Source organism: Chenopodium quinoa, unplaced genomic scaffold (assembly GCF_001683475.1).
Source record: "Chenopodium quinoa cultivar QQ74 unplaced genomic scaffold, ASM168347v1, whole genome shotgun sequence".
Classification (NCBI taxonomy): domain Eukaryota; kingdom Viridiplantae; phylum Streptophyta; class Magnoliopsida; order Caryophyllales; family Amaranthaceae; genus Chenopodium; species Chenopodium quinoa.
In genome coordinates this window covers 3,695,863-3,714,498 of record NW_018745523.1, presented here as the reverse complement: position 1 = coordinate 3,714,498, position 18,636 = coordinate 3,695,863, and the positions used below count along the sequence as shown (strand labels likewise).

The window sequence follows — 18,636 nt, the reverse complement described above, 5'->3', positions numbered from 1 at the left end:
ACTCCGTATTATAAACTTATCACAGCAAAAGAAAATAAAAACGACCCACTTTGGATTTCACTGATCCACATTCATTCATTCTCCCTCTCGGAGTCCTGCTCTCTAATCGTTCGCTACCTGCAATTTTGGCGATCATCCCATAATCCAACAATTAGGTATTTCTTTTCGATTCTAATCAGGTTTTAATTCGATTCAATTTTCGATTTTTATGATGAATTCTTCTTATCACGAAGGTTATGATTGGGGCTAAAATTGAACCACTTTTTATTTTCCGATTCAATTCTTCAAACAGCTCAATTGAATCGTTATTTTTGGATCGAATTGATGTTGTTCCTTGTTGTTTGATTATGTATTTGATTTTACTTTTCGTTTTTTTGGGGAAAAGTTTAATTCTAGGGTTTCACCTTCCTTATTCCTTAGAAATAGTTGATTAGTTTTTGTTAGTAAAGTTTTTGGAGTGTTTTTTAATTTTTTTTTTTTGGGTTCATTTCTTGCTTTCAATCTTGTGTAGTGGGATTTGCGAATAATTATGTTCTGGGAAGTATTTTATTTAATAAGAAATTATAGTTTCATTGAAAGGTTCAAAGGATTGATGATTAATAAAAGCTATGATTTGCTCGTATGTACTTCGTGCTGCTTTATAATCATGATTGTGTTTTGCTGACTGTTTAAGCTTTTGCCCCGACTTGGCTGTTTTTGGTAATCTATTTGATTACATGGTTATATATTTGTTGAGGGAGTGAGAAGGGCGATATACAAGTATATGTTTTGATATGAATGTTCTTGAATCGGCCTGTTTGGTTATTGACAGAATGACAGGAAAATCGTAGTAGCACGAATTTCTTTTGTCTAGTTACAATTTATGTTTTCTGTACATTGATAAGTGTATCTCTCTGAATCGGCTTGGATGTCTTATTGAGCTGAGTGAACTTAACGAATGGTTGTAGTCCTTTTATCAGATCAAGAGCAAGTGGGTTTTTTAATGGATAAAGGTGTGCCTCCTACCTTATTTGTTAATGATGGCTCATTTATGGAGAAGTTTAAACAGCTTCACCAAGAAAAGGAAAAGGGTGCTGTAGTTGAGGACCGTGGACCAAAAACAAATTTACCTAGGGACTCAACTCCAAAAACCGGTAGTAATAAAATTGGATCGGAAACTAAGCATAATACTCAGAGGAAAACTACTTCAGCTGCTTCAGGTGGCAAGCTTGCGTTTAGCTTGAAACAAAAATCAAAACTTGTGGTTCCTTCTGTAAAGTTAAGTGAAGATGACGACGAAGATGATGCTGGGACAGATAATGGATCAGATGGAGTTTCTGCAAAACGGCAGAAATTGGGTCAATCAGAAGCTTCTGTTGTGTCATCCAGAAAATTTGACGTTGGTAATGCCTGTTTGTATACACATATCTCAATCTTAGTTTATACTTTATTCAGTAATTGGGTGCCTTCTATTATTTTTCAATCTGTATGTGATGTTTATCCGTGTCTTTACTTGTATTTACTCTTCAGGCTTTATCGACCCTTACATGTCAAGTGTAGTTTCTCTTAAACTATGTGCATTGCTGCATGGACATTCTATTAATCTCCTGTAGTTGGCTTGACATATAATCAGCGGTTGACAGTAAAGGAGAACCAATAATTTCTGGCAAGTTGTCTATGTACTATAATATATGCACATAATACCCCGGGGAATGGTTGTCCTTGATATTCATAGTTCTAATCAATACATTATAGTACTGTCCAGTTGATATCATCATATTTTTGTGGTTTTCCTCATAGGGTTCAGGTTTTACAAGAGTTAGTTAGCACATATTGTTACCAAATAAATACTTATCTATTGTTGGTTTGAAAGAAGAGGTGACTTAAGGTCTGTGATGTTTTGTTTTTGCAACTAATTTGAGTCAGAAGTTCAAAGATTTTCATGCTTTGCCATGACTGGTGGAAGGTATAGGAATAGAGAGGGTGCATTCAGATAATGTATTCTTTCAACCATTTTTTTCCAACTTTAATATTGCTTTTAGGTCTATTACTTTTCCCCCTTTTTTTGACGTGTTGTTCCCTAAGGAAGTCGTGGAAAAGCTTCTCTGTTTGTATAGTGAATACGTAGGACTATTCATTATCAAGTGTGTTGTCTCATGAATGCAGCTTACATCTTATGTCTCTTTCAACCATGGGGAAAGAGATGTTCATTGAACGATTTGGAAATGTGGCAGGCCTGCTACAAGAGTAATTTGCATTGCGTTGTTCATGCCCTTGGTATTAATCAGTTCTTTAAGTGACATGCAGCACCTCCTTCCCCAAGTGATCCTGCAGTGAAGAAAGCTGCTGACAGGCTAGCAAGTTTTGTGGCTAAGAAAGGAAGGCAAATTGAGGATATCACTCGTCAGAAAAATCCTGGAAATACTCCTTTTAGGTACGTAATCTGTCAACTCTTATCTGGTTGAAGCCACTCAAGCCATTCAAGTCTTTAATATAACTTAAGAGAACCCTTCTTGAGTGTAGTCTTTCTTTCTTACTGTTTCCCATCTTAGACATTAAAAAGTTATGCTACACTGGGCCCATTTATGTGTAGTGGACCTAGGCAGTTGAATGCACACTCCTCTTAAAATAAGTTTTAAATCCAGGCTGTTTTCTTTGGGTAATGGATGATATTGTTAAATCAGTTACAATATTTATTTGAATAAATCTATACACAATTTTTGAGGCATTATCTTGCCATAGTAACAGTTATGTTTAAAGGCATTAGGGGTATGTGTACGTGTTATATATGCATTTTGGTATTGTAGTCATTGTGACAATATACGTTCATAATGTTGTAATAGAATAATGTTGCATAGCAATGTAATTGATATCCAGAAGCTGTTGGTCCTTGATAAATTTTAAAAGGAAAGATACGTTAAGGTCTTTGATTTATTTTTGATGTTTTGTATAATTTATAAGATTTTTGCTGTCTTTATTTGCGTTATGGGGCCTGTTGATGTCTAATTCCTGAATGTTAGCTTCTTTGGCTGAATTTAGATCATGTATGGGAAGCTGTATATACTTTCCTGCATTGAGATGTGTGGGTTATTGGTTGTCTGGCTCGTACTATCCCTAATCATGTTTGCTTTTCAGATTTCTCTTTGATGAAGCCTGCACTGAATTCAAGTACTATGAGTATCGTATTCAGGAAGAGGAGAAAGCACTAGCTATGAGCAAGGACTTACAGACTACACAAAGTGGTTGGTTTCCAACATTTTTTATTTTATTTATTTATTTATTTTTGGGATAATTAAGAGCATACTAGAATGTTTTTTTTGAGTGCATAAACTAAGTACTTTTTGGAATTGGGAAGCATAACATTACTATTTCTGATCAAGTAGGATAAGTTACTATTGTTTTTATCATTTTAGTTCTCATCTAGTCATCTGTATCAAATTTCCAATGATCTTTCTGTGCTGTTATGAACTTTAAGGCCTTTGCCTTAACTAGTGATATGTGAATGTGAGCTACACAGTTTGGCGAGGGCATAGGCTCGAGTACTCTGTTTCTGTTTGTGTTGCATAGATGTTTTCTTCAGCATATGATCTGATGTTACTCTGACTTTGGGACTTTCAATGCTTTCTTTGGGGCACTTGAGTATCTTTGTTTAGAAATAAGTTTGGTCAACAGAGTAAATTGAAGTATGATCTTGTAGCTTAGAAGCGGACTTGGATCGAGAAGTGCATACTGAATATAATTGTACTTCTGGCTATTTGGTGGGTTGGCCTGATGGAGGGATAGCCGGATAGGGTATGATATTTTTTGAGGGGAAGCTTAGTCATGCAAAGCAGCACTAAATTGAATATGATTTATTTTTTTAAACTTTTTTATTTAGTTTACCTGGAAAAAGATTTGGTATGATTTCATATTGAAGGCTTGTGGTTTTGCTGGGAAGAGGGTTCGTGATGTAGATTGTAGAATCCATTTTTCACATCCCTGGAGTGTCCTTTGATATTTACAATATTTAAATAAATAACCTCTTCAATTTCAGTGCAAGTTATAAGGTGGCATGTGCGTAGTATGCTTACTCATTGACTCTTGTGAAAGCTTTTAGTATGTCTACTTTTTTTGACACCTACCTGTTATCCTTTTTCCTCTTATTGTTTGAACTTACACCTTAAAGAACTCATAATTGAAGGAGATGAATTTGAGAAACTTTTGTTACATTGAAGAATTTTTTTTCCTTAGACATCATGATAGGTATGCTACATTTTATGTTGGCTATGTGTGATTGCCACTATTGTGTTGAATTTTGGACTTGGATATGAAATTAAAATGCTCCATGGGGGTCACTGAAGATTTATGTTACATTTTTATTTAAGCTTCCCTAGTAACATCCTGTTAAAAAATTAAAAATGTTTTTCTTTGGCACTAATGACCAAATCAATTCTCTGCTCACTACCTATGGAAGGCTTTATGCCATGTTGTTGCATTATTTGTAAATATGAGAAGATTTTGAATTCTCCATGGTGCTACTATTTACCCCATGAAAATTGCATCTACAGGTGATAAGATTGCTTCAGCTCCTCAAATGGAAAGTAATCCGCAGTTAAATTATCACACACCTGCTTCTGCTTTGTATGACGTAAATGAAGCCAGTTCTTTTGAGACTACATCTGCAAGAAGCGGTGAGAATTTGGTCCCTTATGTTTTTCTGTATGTTTACTATGTCTTTAATAGAAAGTTTGGATGATTATTGCAGTAAGTTGTCTCCAATGATTGTGGTTTTTATGGAGCTACATGATATACTAGCCTTTCTGTGATGCTTTTGCTGGAAATTGTCTTTCCAATATACCCTCCTTTTTGTGGTATTGAATTTTTAAATTATCATGCCTTTTTCTTGTGTTGTGGTTTGGTAGTACCCATTAATATTCTCGTCAAGTAATGTCTTTTAATGGATGTATTTATCAAACTTTGTATCCTTCCTTCCATCAATTACTGATTGTGTTGATTTTTCTTCCTTGTTTCTTGAAACATGCAATTAGTTAAGGTCCTAGGGTGTACAAGGGTTTGTATCTAGCAATGCCTATGGTTTGATTTTTTCTCGAAATTGACATTATTATGTGCCTTGTCTTCTGTTGTATCCTGATGTGTGAATTTTCATACATGGAATGAATTCAGTTTGCTTATGTCTATGAATATTCCGCTTCTTGATTGAGGATTATAGTATTTATAAGATTTCTATTATGCAGGGGAATCAAGCTCATCAGTTTCTGGATCAGATCCTATAGCGATGATGGAGTATTACATGAAGAAAGCAGCAGCTGAAGAGAAGAAAAAACCACCTAAACAATCACGAGATGAGATGCCTCCTCCAGCTTCCCTTCAAGTTCAAGGTAAATTTTTGGCTGTCTTGAAGAAATTAAGAATTTACAGTTTATTATATTTTTTTTATTTAAATATTTTTTAATGTATACTATGTATTTTATTATTTTTATATACTTTCTTTACTCCCTCCTAATGTCCACCTTTTTTCTTACACCCACTTACCTTGAGTAAATAGGAGTGAATATGATATTGATTTTTTAACCCAAAAAAAAAAAAATCTATATGGTTTTAGAGATTAGTTTGATTACTACCTTTTCTTTTCTAGAAATTATTATTATTATTGTTATTTTTATTTTTTATTTTTTTTAAAAAAAAAAAAAAAAAAAAAAAAAATTGAACTAGCCTCACTCTCAAGTCTCAACGATGATCATATTGGTCTTCCTTGACTTGCTTATGGTAGCTTCAATACGTGGGGGTGGCTGTTTTTAATCTTAAGTTTCACTTTGATAGTTGATGCTTGAAATCTCTCCCTCTCTCTTTCTAGCTCCAGCCTGGTTGGGGTGTGGAAACTTGCAAAATTTGCCCTTTTCTGTGATATGTTAGGCTTAAGCAATTTTGGGATGCATGTTCAGTTGATTTCTGTTGCTAATCTTTGAATTTTCCATGGCAGCTGCTGGAAAGAGAGGGCATCACATGGGAGACTACATACCACCAGAAGAGCTAGAGGGTTTTTTGGCTAAATGTAATGATGCAGCTGCACAAAAAGCAGCCAAGGAGGCTGCTGACAAGGCAAAAATTCAAGCTGATAATGTTGGGCATAAGCTTTTGTCAAAAATGGGATGGAAAGAAGGTGTGTTTCCTACTCTCTCACTTAAAATATGAAGTCCTGAGGATTATTTTGCTTGCAATTACATTTTACATACTAGTAATTTGATTAATGTATTGATTTGAAATGGAATGTCTCATACGGCCAAATTTAAGTGACTGGTTAGTGGTTATGGGCGAGTCAGTGTACATCTGGACCATACCAGAGCTTGCCTTACACTTGATTTCACTCTGAGTGGTATTTGTTGTGTAGACACAATTCATCTGTGCTGACCAGCTTAAAGCTTATATGGTCATAGTATATGCATGCTATACTTTCACTTATGCTGATCGTCTTTTTTCTGTGCATTTTATGGCTGAAGCATAACTAACATTCGTGCATGTTATTTAAAATTGGACTTTTTTTTAGTACTAGTAGAGTTTTCTTGGATGATAAATCTTGGGTAACGGAATTAAAGGGACCTTACATGTTAGGGAATGTTGAAGTATTGCATTTACAAACATGTGTCCCACTTTGTTAAGATGAGAGAGTTGAACTTTTTAAGACTCAGAGGTTACTCTTCTTATTGCCGTATGGTTTTGGGATAAAACCTCTTTGGATTTGTAAAGTGGACACTCTCCTAGTGAAGGGTACCGCCTATGCCCGTATTTAATAGAGACGAAACAAGATCCTACCCGACTATAATTTTCCTTAAAAGCTGTCTTGCTATTTTAGATACCTGATTTTTAGTTTTGGACTTGATTACCAACAGAAAACTATTATAATTTGGTAATTGGTTCTTACCTTGATTTTTATGTTGCAGGTGAGGGCCTGGGCAGTTCAAGGAAAGGCATTGCTGATCCTATTGCAGCAGGTAATGTAAAGAAAGACCATCTTGGTGTCGGTGCCCAGCAACCTGGTGAGGTGACTCCTGAAGATGATATATACGAGCAGTACAAGAAGCGCATGATGCTAGGATATCGTCACAGACCAAATCCCCTGGTATTGCCCTCTCTATGTTCTGGTGATACTTCATTTATTCATTGCCTTTAGAAAGTCTTTTATCATAGTATTACTGTGTCGAAGATTATATATGTTAATATTGTCGCTCATATTGTCTGTTTTCATCTTTGTAGAATAACCCGCGTAAAGCATATTACTGAGGAATCATAGCGACCAGCTGTTACAGGAGATTTACTTTGATTTGGGTTGATTTTAATTTTTTAGCTATTGACAAAAGGCTGTAAATTTCAGAGAGAACATGATAAATTTGCTGCAGTGCTTGTCATGTATACATTATACTAGGGTATAGTCTCGAGAGAAGTCTGCCCTAATTCCATTGTGTTTCCTCTTAGGGAAAAAAAAAAGTATTTTTATCCTTTGTTCTCTATAAAAATTTCTTTTACTAATACATTTGAAAGTGTTTGAATTTACTGGGACTGGCTTGAAGTGTTGACCCCATAAAGGTTTGATTGGAATACTTTGTTAGCAGGAACCAATTAGGGTTTTAGGGGTAATTTCTAATTAATATACCAAACCAGCTTTCAAACCTTTCATGAAGTTTGTGTTGATAAAACAATGATCATTCTCTCCTTATTATAGTCCTATCTTACTACTAAGGTCAGAACAAGCATTTTGTCGACTGGAGGTATGATTGCCAGTTTGCCACCGGCCTTCCGTTTAAAAAACTCTTGAATCTTTTTATTATCATCAACTTATCATAATCAACCCGTTTTTTGCCTCTGATAAACTACTTTAAATACCATCTTGCCCGTCAATTTCTGTCAAATGAATATCAGACCAATTTCTGATCAATAGTTATTTGTCAATGATTAAATCCCTAATCTTTTAGGATATATCAACCTCAGTGTTGTCGGCTTTTGAAATTAAAAGAAAAAATAAAACAAAATAAAAAATAAAAAACAGTTAAAACTAATGGACCCAAATTTTTACCCACCAGGAACAGTTGAGCTAGGACAAAATGTGATATGTTTAAGGTGGATAAATTGTGCATGAGCCATCTTGAAATACTAAGTATTATGGTAGAAATCTATACATTTTATATCCTATCTAAGCTCTTGAGCAATCAACTGTATCGTAAGTCATTAATATCACACATTTATACATAATTAATTTCTCGAAGCATAAATAACCAGTAAAAAAACCCAAGTATTTAGCAGGGTCACTCTGGCTTAACAACAAGATTATGATTAAGATTAACTCTACCTTCCAGAAAACAAAGTCATAGTAATTTCATTATGAGTGCTTGAATGAGGGGTGCTTGAAACAGAATATTGCGGCATAATCCTTTCAAAGTAAAAGCCAGGTTCTTTAGGTTCAGGCAATTTGCTATCTCCACTTAACATGGCTGTAACAAAAGACATGCTTGGCCTATCTTCTGGATGCTGTTGAACGCACAACAAGCCTAAATGTATCGCTCGTCGCATTTCATATTCGAATTTTGGGTTCCGGATTAATGGTTCCACAATGTCCAAAGTCTTGTTGTCTCTGAAAAGCATCCAAGTCTACAAAACATAGACAAAATCAAGTTAAGAGTGGTTCTGAACTTATAAAAAAATGTTTCATCAATCAGTTCATTTAAGTAAAAACCAGTTTATTTCAGTAAAAACCATTTAAGCAGTTTTTTTTTTTTGGCTGTAAAACCATAAATAAAGTTCAGTACTGATTTTGATTGAAATGAGTTAAATTTCATTGGGAAGAGCTTCAAAGACTTGTTATAATTTGGTTGTACTTGAATATGATAAACTTGATTTGATAATTGCCGGTGTAAAATAATATTTCAAAAAAAGTTGTACAAAGCCAACAGTCCTGTCTTGATCCTAAAAATGCAAATGGGAAAGAATGCACATTTTGTAGGACAAAAGCTTGAAAGACTGTACTCTATATTTCACTAGAAACGGTAAGAAAATAAGAAGCTAAAGGTTGACTGATCTTACATGTCCAACAAGATTGTGTTGGTGATCCGAATGATTAAAACCTCTATTTCTCTTGCCAGAAAGAATCTCCAGTACCAAAACTCCAAAGCTGTAGACATCAGATTTCACTGAAAATACCCCATCAATAACGTATTCAGGAGGCATATAACCGCTGTCACAAGCAAATGGAAATATTAACAAATGATCAAGAAACCACTACTAGCTTAAAGTGAAATAGCGTAAAGTGAGTTAAGAGTATTACTATGTTCCGACTACACTCGTGGTCATTGCTTCACAATCATTTCCATCAAAACTTCTAGCAAGGCCAAAATCTGAAATTTTGGGGTTCATCTCAAAATCAAGTAATACATTGCTTGCCTTAAGATCTCGATGAACAATTCTCAATCTAGAGTCTTCGTGAAGATAAAGTAGACCACGAGCAATCCCCTTGATTATCTCAAAACGCTTTGTCCAATCCAATATGGATTTGCTCGTTTCACCTGCAAATAGACCACCACTTTAAGCATTTCTATACATTGTCCATTGCCAATGATGGCAGCAGTAAACTAAAATGATTTCAAACATGCCTAGGTTTCTTTACAATATATGTCAATGCTTTAATCTAAAGCCTTCAGTTCCAGGAAAAAACACTGCCAGTTTTTAGTGTACAAACTAAAACATTCAACATGTAGTAGATGAAAACTTGTAATGAATTAACAAAATAAGCATTGATGTGAAGTCTAGAGAGATCCAAACCAAATATGAAGCGGTCCAAGCTTTTATTGGGCATGTATTCATAGATTAAAATCCTTTCTTCTGCTTCAACACAGCATCCGATAAGTCTCACAAGATTGCGATGCTGAAGCCTAGCAATAAATAAGGCCTCATTCTTAAATTCATTCAATCCTTGTTTTGATTTTCTTGAAAGCCTTTTCACTGCTATTTCTTCTCCAGTACCCAACAATCCCTGGGAAGTACAAGACGAGGCAATCAAAATCTGTACACCAAATTAAATGTAAAACCTGTCTAATTCACACAATCTCAAGAAAACAAAATAATTATAGAAGATTTGTATTCCAGTCAAAAAGGATGTTTGCCAAACAGATATTGATCATCCATTTTCCTCTTCATGTTAGTATTGGTGTCTGACATTACCTTTTGCTGTACACTTGTACATGTACCTGCACCTTCTTAAACAATTATAGAGCGAAGTAAATAACCGAACTTGATACCTTGTAGACAGGTCCAAAGCCGCCTTCTCCAAGCTTGCTTTTTTGTGAGAAGGAATTGGTAGCTTGCTCTACGACACTGAAGGCAAATATTGGCAGCTCAGACTTCTCTTTGTCTTTGTTGTTGTTGTTGCTGTCTTTTTTAACTTTTCTTGTTTTAAAGAATCCTGTGGCCAAAAAATAAGAAATTAATAAAACTATAAAAAGGAAAAAATAATCAAGGGTTTAAGCCTTCAAGGTGGAAAGTATTATATTTTTTATATTCTACATTGGCATCTACTTATTTGTAGAGAATATGTCAGAACTTCCTTGTTATGCAACAAAGAATTAATTGTCAGTTCAAAATCACAGTATTGGATGAACTTTCTAAAATCGGTTGTGGTTTATATACGATAAAACAGCAAAAATTTCACACTGACTTCGTTTCCTCTCTTTCATCCTTTTCTTCCGTAGAACAAAGATCATTGTGCCACATATAAGTAGGACAGCCAACAAACTGGAGCCTATTGCTATCCAAATTACTTTTTTCCGATCACCTACAAAAAGAACAACACAGTCACTTAAAAATTCTAAAATTTACAAGAGATTAACTATTGAAATTCTCAAAATGATACCAAATGTAATGTTTGCAAAAAACATATACGGTATCAGGAACACAGGCAAAATTCTTATCAGAAACAAAATACATATAATCCGTACTATTTAATTTCAACTGAAAAAGAAAGAAAACAGGTTTAAGAAACAGAACTAGTAACAGGTTCTTACCAGAGTCAGAGGCCGCCCTTAAGTAAAGATCTTGTCCAGGGCCATTGAGATCTTTTACATCCATTAAAGCACCAAACCAAAGCAAGCAGCCGCTTTCTTTATCTTTGAGGTTTAAAGATGCATAAGCTGTACAGGAGCAGTTCTGCAAGCATTTAAACTTGCATTCCTTCAGTGTCATTGTTGTATTATACCAAGCAGATCTTGTATCAGGCAGTTTGACATCAGAATACTTTATAAACCCATTGTTAATGCTGCAGTTTAATGGGCCACTGCGAACACATCCATCCCTAAACTGCTCCCTATCATACCAATCAATGTGGGACTTTGGCACAAACCCTTTCAGACAGTGACATTGAACAGAAGTTACAAGACTACATATACCAAATTCGCCACAGACTGCATAATGGTCACACTTATCATTTGGTTTTGTATGATATGTTTCCCAAGTATTAGTAACATTATTCCAATTAAGACGCAAAATGTTGCCATTTATATCCAAAGTCCTCCTAGTAGGGACGTCACCCGTTTCATAGGTAAAGTACATCTCTTTGTCATTCAAGAAGAACTCAGCCCTGGTGTCATCTGGTAACAAAGGGGTCCCAGAGAACCAGTAACCATTCCACGGACCATCTCGGAACAGCTCAATAGAAGAATCTTTAAAAACAAATGGCTGTGGGTATCCATGGGGATCCATTTGATATGTATAGCTCCCTGGAGAAGGATCCACACTACTTTTCCATGCTGTTAGAAACCGATCAAACCCGGTAACAACATCCCTTCCCAACTTCATTCCAGGCAGCATAGTATCACAAGGATAGTCAAAACTTTGCCATAAAAAATTATCAGGGCTGTCATCATTTCGATCTCTTACAACAAAATTTCCATCATCTAAAATCTGTGCAATTGGATTCCTTACTGATCTTGTTGTATTAGTAGACCATAAGACTCCTCCTCCTGAACCATTGGAAAGTATGAGAACAGAGTTGTTGGTGAGCTGCAGAACACCAGAAGAATTCGATATAGGAGCTTTTCGATTGGCAATCCAAACAACATTCGAAATTGGAATTTTCTTAAACCAAATTCCGAGATATCTCCTTCCATTAGTACCTGAAATAAATCCCAGCTCGAAATTTCCACCAGCAGACACTAATGTTTCAGAGATATTTCCATCTCGAATGGATTGACCAAGAGTAATTGTATCTACAGCAACACAAGTAATGATCAAAGACCCAAGAAACCAGATAAGAACTATACCATGTTTAGTGATCATCTCCCTTTAAATTTAAGTGTGAAACAATGTAAAGCTAATACAGCCTTATAGAACAATTAATTACATGCCTTAATTGATCCACTTAGTTATTCAACCCTTTGAAACTTTGACTGAATACGTTTATTATCAAGCTCATACATATTAAATTCACAAATTTAATCTTTGATAAGCCCTGAAATAAAAAAAAAAAATTTCTACAAACTTAAGCGCTTGAATGTTCATCACAACAGACACACAAGATATAAAAGTCAACCGTTTCTTCTGTTACATAATATTTTTAAGCATAGCCATTGGTTGATCATTGACCCAAAACTATCATATAAGTAGGACCCAAATATGTTTTAAATTATGCCGTTCTTTATGCTTTGATGGACCAATAATAAATAAATAAATAAATAAATAAAAATCACCTGTCTACATTATCAAGCATAAGCAGCTCATGTGAAGTCCAAACAGCACAACCTGGTCATCTCTATAGGAGAGTGTAAATCTGGGCATCGAGATTTTATTTTCTTAATTTATTTCATTTTCAAATTCCTTTTCTCACTTCACACCTTCACTCTGGTCATCTAATAATCAAGCTAGACAAAGTCTTACGAAGTACATTCATTAATGTCATTATCTTTCAATGAAAAAGACAATGTAATAAGAAAAATAGCCTCAAAACGTAGACTGAATGATAAGACAATGTACTCCGTAATATGTATGCTCAAAAGTAGGAAGAACTTAAAAGAGCGGATGAAAACAGTAAGTTGAAAGAATAATATGAAACTGAGGGAGAATTTTTTAATTCCAAATTTGAAAGTATTGTAGATGAGTAGTTGCTTGAACATCATGCAAAATCTTTAACTGTAATACCTCTAGGGAAAAAACTAGATTTGGAATCCAAAATCTGAATTAGGACAATTATATTATAACTTTTGAAATGAAACATAAGGATAAAGGAATGATTAGTATATTCAAAGTAGATTAAGGGGTGTGTCACTGTGTCCTTTAGACTTGATTAAGTCCATAGTATGTTTACACTTGATTGGACCTGATCAACCTTGATTAAACCTAATATATTAATTCGTCCATTTTAGGGTTAGTTATGTATAATTGTTATGAATATGAGAATAGTAAAAGAAGAACAATAACAAAGAACAACAAAAATTTTTGTGGTTCACCATGTAGGAAAGAAAAATGTTTGATAGTAGGAACTAGGCATACATATTACATAATATAGGTGGTAGTTAAAACAACATGCCCGTTACGATTAAGCCGTTACAAATAGACTTTTTTCCACTAGTGAGTGTGAAGAATATGACACGAGTATTGGTAATGAAGTATTCAAGTAAGGTATGCTGTAATCAATTTTTCACCAAGTATAACAAAATAAGAATTTAAACTAAGGAGATTATATGGAGGATGTGATGGTGTAACGCTAACATTCCACAAAAATTTGGAGATAGCCTTTTGCCTAAGCAACACTTTCAGTGGACATGAAATGACCTTTGGTGTGTGTCTGTGTGTTTGGGGGCTTGCATTTTGAGATAAGGAAAAATGAGTCTTACATGTCCAAGTAGGTTGTGATGGTGGTCTGATGAATCCTCTGCTTTTCTTGCCAAATTCAATCTCAAGTATTGTTATTCAAAAGCTGAAGACATCATATTTCACCGAAAGTAACCCATCAATTGTATGCGCAGGATGCATGTAGCCGCTGTACCAAAACAATAAAGCATTAGCATATGGACTTAGAATGAAAGGAAAAATGCAAAAATGCAAAAATGCAGAAAGAATATTACTATGTCCAAATCATCCTCTTTGTTTATGCCTCATCTTCGCTTCCAATAAAAAAAATCTGTCCATGGTGCAAAAATTTGATGTTCTATGATTCTTAGGATTTCGTAATCATTCTGATTTCTGACAGCAAGGATTACACATTCCTTAAGCTGTGAAAACTGATCTAACTGTATTAATAGACCACAAGACTGGTCCTATACTGTTTAAAAGCATGAGAGCAGAGTCGGTGGTGATCTGAAGAACACCGGAAGAATTGAGAAGCTAGTATAGCATCACGATTGCTTGGGTGGAATAGAATTCCAATAGATTTTCTTATACTGTACTGCTTCCTAGGAAACATTCAGGTGCAATATCTCCACAATTTGACACCAAGATTCTTAAACATTAATGATCAATTGAATGAGCATAACAATACAAACACAAATCAACAAAAACTGAGCAAGTAACACTTATCAAAGATATACAACCAAACATTTATTTAATGAATACTTAAAAATTGTAGCATGTTTACTACAAATTTCCACACATAACTAATAAGTAGATATAAAATTTATAGTCGATTATATCTTATGAAATCATAAAATATGGGTATAACTATCTAACCTCTTGAAAGAAGTTTTGCCTTCAAATCTTAAAATTAGAAAAGGGTATTGCAGATGTACAGGTGCCCATAACAACAAAGCTTTGCACTTAAAAAACCCGAAAAATTACACCCCATATGTAAGTTGCATTCATCTGTCCTCGTTGGGCAGTAAATAGGAAAAAAGATTGAATAGTTTGTACATAAAAGGTAATACGATGCAATAGAGGACTTTTGATTGGCACGCTCTTATTGATCCACTAAAGTAAACTCGGGGGTGAACTCGAAGAAATCAAACTCGAGTTTAAACATAGAAGGATTATGTACCAAATCCAGCTAAGTTTAAACAGAAATGTGCATTGGATTGCTTTTGAGGTAATATGAATAATCGTGTAAGCTCTTCTAGATTTGATATTTAATTTCAACAAATGGAAAAGTCATACCAACTTATGACTTTAGTTATTGCTCATCATTTAACTTAAAACCATTTTGAAAAATCCTTTTATCGAACATTGGTAAACAACAGTTTCTACTACTTTTATGTAAGAATATCAACACCCCTTGCTACGTATTCACAACTTGAAATTTCAATTGGATGACTTATACAATGGTTTCTATGGACATTGTTCTACCAGCCTGTTTAGTAAGTCATAAGTTGCATTAAAAGAGTGAGACCCCATCAATTAAGCTTATATGCCAAGTTTGCCCTATCATGTCAAATTACAAACGCTGACACGCTGTTCACATTTAAATAGACAAAAATATCTTTATGCATACCCTTATGCCCCCCCCCCAGCCCATTTTCTAACAAAGGAGGGACCTTTCACCGGGGCCTTTCGGGGGCCTGACCCCGTAAATGATTGTAATTAATTATTTAATGAACTTAAATAACCTATATTTTCTTATAAAATATTTGGGTATAGTTATTAGTTTTGAGCAAGAGATAAAATATTTAAATCCCGGCCCTACAATATTTGCAGCCAAGATCCACCATTACAAAGTCAATCAAATTTATCAACTTGATTTTCCTCTTAAATATTGGTAATGGAAATTACACATTTTAAAAAGTGGTATAATACATAAATTTGAATATTCAAGGGTTCATTCTCATGGTAATGATATTAGACCATCCATTAAGCACATTATGATGTTAATTTGCCAAATTACACTATTTATAACCGACTACCAAACAGGCTGTAAATCCAAGCATTATGTTAAATTGAAGTATTAATTAATGTGAAAAACAAAACCAGGCTGTGGGAGCAATTCAGCTTACTACCAAATTTGGCTTTTCTTTCCCTCTTCCTCTCTTCGATCCAGAAAATTATGCTGAAAATAGTGTCCAAATCAACAATTGTGAACAAAAATGAAATTCAACTAAAATCCAAGTAAAATAAACATTTAATCACAAAATTCAATTTGACAAGATAATTCAAACAAAAGCAAATAAGCATAGAATCAATCAATAATATATCAAAAAAAAAAAAAAAATTATGAAATGAATTTTGTTGCCGTAATCACATCATTTTAGTCTTTAATAATTCTCCAAAATGAGGGAATAAATTAATAGTGCAGAAGTAATTTACCAGTTGTTTAGAATTAGCGGACCTTTTGATGCGAGTAGTATTTTGCCACAACGGTGAATTGTAAATGGAAAATTTGCAAATTGCTCTCATTTAAAGTTCGTATTTTACAAATTGCAGCCATTTAAATTTTTTTTTGCAAATTATAGCCCAAAAGTTCGTATAAATTGTTGATTGCAGCCCGATTTAATTTTTTCATCGGTTTACATGTTGAAAAATCTTCGATTAAGGTTTTAGGGGTCATTTTAGCCACAGACTGCATAATGGTCACACTTATCATTTGGTTTTGTATGATATGTTTCCCAAGTATTAGTAACATTATTCCAATTAAGACGCAAAATGTTGCCATTTATATCCAAAGTCCTCCTAGTAGGGACATCACCCGTTTCATAGGTAAAGTACATCTCTTTGTCATTCAAGAAGAACTCAGCCCTGGTGTCATGTGGTAACAACGGGGTCCAAGAGAACCAGTAACTATTCCACGGACCATCTCGGAACAGTTCAATAGAAGAGTCTTTAAAAACAAATGGCTGTGGGTATCCATGAGGATCCATTTGATATGTATAGCTACCCGGAGAAGGATCCACACTACTTTTCCATGCTGTCAGAAACCGATCAAACCCGGTAACAACATCCCTTCCCAACTTCATTCCAGGCAGCATAGTATCACAAGGATAGTCAAAACTTTGCCATAAAAATTATCAGGGTTGTCATCATTTTTATCTCTTACAACAAAGTTTCCATCATCCAAAATTTGTGCAATTGGATTCTTTACTGACCTTGTTGTATTGGTAGACCACAAGACTCCTCCTCCTGAACCATTGGAAAGTGTAAGAACAGAGTTGTTGGTTTATACAAAACTTATCATTAATCAGTTGAAATAAAGAAATTACAATAAGCCACAACTAGTACTACTTAAATACAACGGTATAATAATGCTTTTATACAAAGCTTCAGCATTTTGCCTTTAATTAATGTGATAGGCGAAAAACATTTCAATGCTATAATATTTATGATTAATGAACTACAAGCCTTAACTCTTTCTCTCTTTCAGAAAGAGTTAAATTAGATTACTAAATTACTAAAAATAAATTTAATCCAGTATTTCTACCTCCAATTTACTTTAAAGTTTGATCCTCCAATTTAGTTTAAATACAACCTCCAATCTACTTTAAATACAACCTCCAATAGTAGATTAGTTTTAGTCTAAAAAACAGAAACTTAAAACAGCCTCTTTTTTTTTTTCCTTTCAGCGAGTCCTCCCACCTTCCAACTTCTTAGTCTCAGTCTCTATCAAGTCTTCCTAGATCGTCCCTACCCCTAGTAGGAGGGGGTAGTGGCTGCCACAGCTTACAGATTGCTCAGTTGGAATCCTGTTGGAAAGAAAAAAGACATTAAAATTGGAGTAAATATAAAATGTGGGTACTCAACTTTGCTTTGTTGCAAGTTGGGTACTGAACTTGGGTACCGCCGGAGAGATAACCAGGAAGTTACAGGAATGTCATAGCTAAATAAAGTAGCCGTTACACATTGAAGTTGCAGTCCATTAATAAAACAATTTGAACTTGGGAATATTGGCAGCATATTTTGTTTTTTCACCCAAAAAATTAGATCAGGTTCTTCAAAAAAGCAAGTCCACTTCAGTAAATCTGCAAACAGGTAACAAAATTTTTGGTTGTACTGCTGACATAGGGAACAAGATGTTAACTTAATTAAATAAGCTAACTGCAGATAAATTCCATTTGAATTTCTCGACACTTTAAGAGAGCTCAAGGTGTGAAAATTCATGGCATAGCTAAAGAAGATCGAAGCCAATTTGTGAATTTCTTTGTAAATAGTCTACTCACCCCCCCCCCCCCCCCCAAAAAAAAAAAAAAAAAAAAAAATTGTTATCATCTCTAGATTGCAGCATTTTTTTGTGATTGTAAAGTTTATCCCTCCAATCTTAATCTACATGTATCCATATATCTTAGACCTTCTGATCTTGTTATTTTAGTTTTCCAGATTGGTGATAGTTTTGATTCTTCATTCAATTAATGACGACCTCTGTTTCTTCTCTTTACTCTAGGTTTTTTTTTTAAAGTAATGTAAGTGATGAATTACAATTGATGAAGTAGCTTTCCTTATTCGTATAGCTAGCTCTGTTTGGGAAGAAGTGAAGCCTCGGGTGTTCTTCAGATATTTCTTTTTTTTTTTTCAATTTAACTTGTTATTTACCTCTTGTAGCAAGTAAAATTACCGGAAAAGTAAACCCAGGCTGGTTACAGTACCCAACTTGCAACAAAGCAAAGTTGAGTACCCACTTTGCAACAATGGCCAAAGTTCAATACCCACTTTTTTATACTTACTCTTAAAATTGTAGCCGCCACCATAATAAGATTAAAACCCTTGAAAACT

General features: G+C 34.4%; 3 protein-coding genes across 5 annotated transcripts; 1 reads left to right on the top strand and 2 right to left on the bottom strand.

The window, feature by feature from the left end:
* LOC110715573 (SURP and G-patch domain-containing protein 1-like protein) lies at positions 1-7,505 on the top strand. 3 transcript variants are annotated; one of them, XM_021894158.1, is made up of 9 exons: positions 1-155; positions 948-1,382; positions 2,287-2,413; positions 3,115-3,221; positions 4,527-4,649; positions 5,214-5,357; positions 5,960-6,139; positions 6,918-7,096; positions 7,231-7,257. In XM_021894158.1, exons 2-9 carry the CDS (start codon positions 983-985, stop codon positions 7,255-7,257), a joined length of 1,287 nt encoding a protein of 428 aa, XP_021749850.1. In that variant the 5' UTR covers positions 1-155; positions 948-982. The 3 variants fall into 3 exon arrangements, with proteins under 3 accessions (XP_021749850.1, XP_021749851.1, XP_021749849.1); XM_021894159.1 differs by having other exon boundaries at positions 16-155; positions 960-1,382; XM_021894157.1 differs by lacking the exon at positions 1-155 and having other exon boundaries at positions 983-1,382; positions 7,231-7,505.
* A 110-nt stretch (positions 7,506-7,615) lies between these two features.
* Positions 7,616-12,852, bottom strand: LOC110715572 (G-type lectin S-receptor-like serine/threonine-protein kinase At4g27290). Its single transcript, XM_021894156.1, has 7 exons — positions 11,025-12,852; positions 10,679-10,795; positions 10,263-10,426; positions 9,787-9,997; positions 9,293-9,530; positions 9,052-9,202; positions 7,616-8,619 (listed from the first exon to the last, which is right to left on the bottom strand). The coding sequence occupies exons 1-7, from the start codon at positions 12,292-12,294 to the stop codon at positions 8,317-8,319; spliced, it is 2,454 nt and encodes an 817-aa protein (XP_021749848.1). The 5' UTR covers positions 12,295-12,852; the 3' UTR covers positions 7,616-8,316.
* A 3,632-nt stretch (positions 12,853-16,484) lies between these two features.
* Positions 16,485-16,901, bottom strand: LOC110715637 (G-type lectin S-receptor-like serine/threonine-protein kinase At4g27290). The gene has a single exon (XM_021894223.1). It carries the CDS (start codon positions 16,899-16,901, stop codon positions 16,485-16,487), a length of 417 nt encoding a protein of 138 aa, XP_021749915.1.
* Positions 16,902-18,636: the final 1,735 nt, after the last annotated feature.

Excerpts from the sequence above, each read along its gene's own strand:
- LOC110715573 (XM_021894157.1), top strand. The coding sequence starts at position 983 with ATGGATAAAGGTGTGCCTCCTACCTTATTTGTTAATGATGGCTCATTT. Across the intron at positions 1,383-2,286 it reads ATCCAGAAAATTTGACGTTG|CACCTCCTTCCCCAAGTGAT; the intron begins GTAATGCCTGTT and ends AGTGACATGCAG. Across the intron at positions 4,650-5,213 it reads GACTACATCTGCAAGAAGCG|GGGAATCAAGCTCATCAGTT; the intron begins GTGAGAATTTGG and ends TCTATTATGCAG.
- LOC110715572 (XM_021894156.1), bottom strand. The coding sequence starts at position 12,294 with ATGATCACTAAACATGGTATAGTTCTTATCTGGTTTCTTGGGTCTTTG. Across the intron at positions 9,531-9,786 it reads CTTGGACCGCTTCATATTTG|GTGAAACGAGCAAATCCATA; the intron begins GTTTGGATCTCT and ends GTCTATTTGCAG. Across the intron at positions 9,203-9,292 it reads ACGAGTGTAGTCGGAACATA|CGGTTATATGCCTCCTGAAT; the intron begins GTAATACTCTTA and ends TGCTTGTGACAG.
- LOC110715637 (XM_021894223.1), bottom strand. The coding sequence starts at position 16,901 with ATGCTGCCTGGAATGAAGTTGGGAAGGGATGTTGTTACCGGGTTTGAT.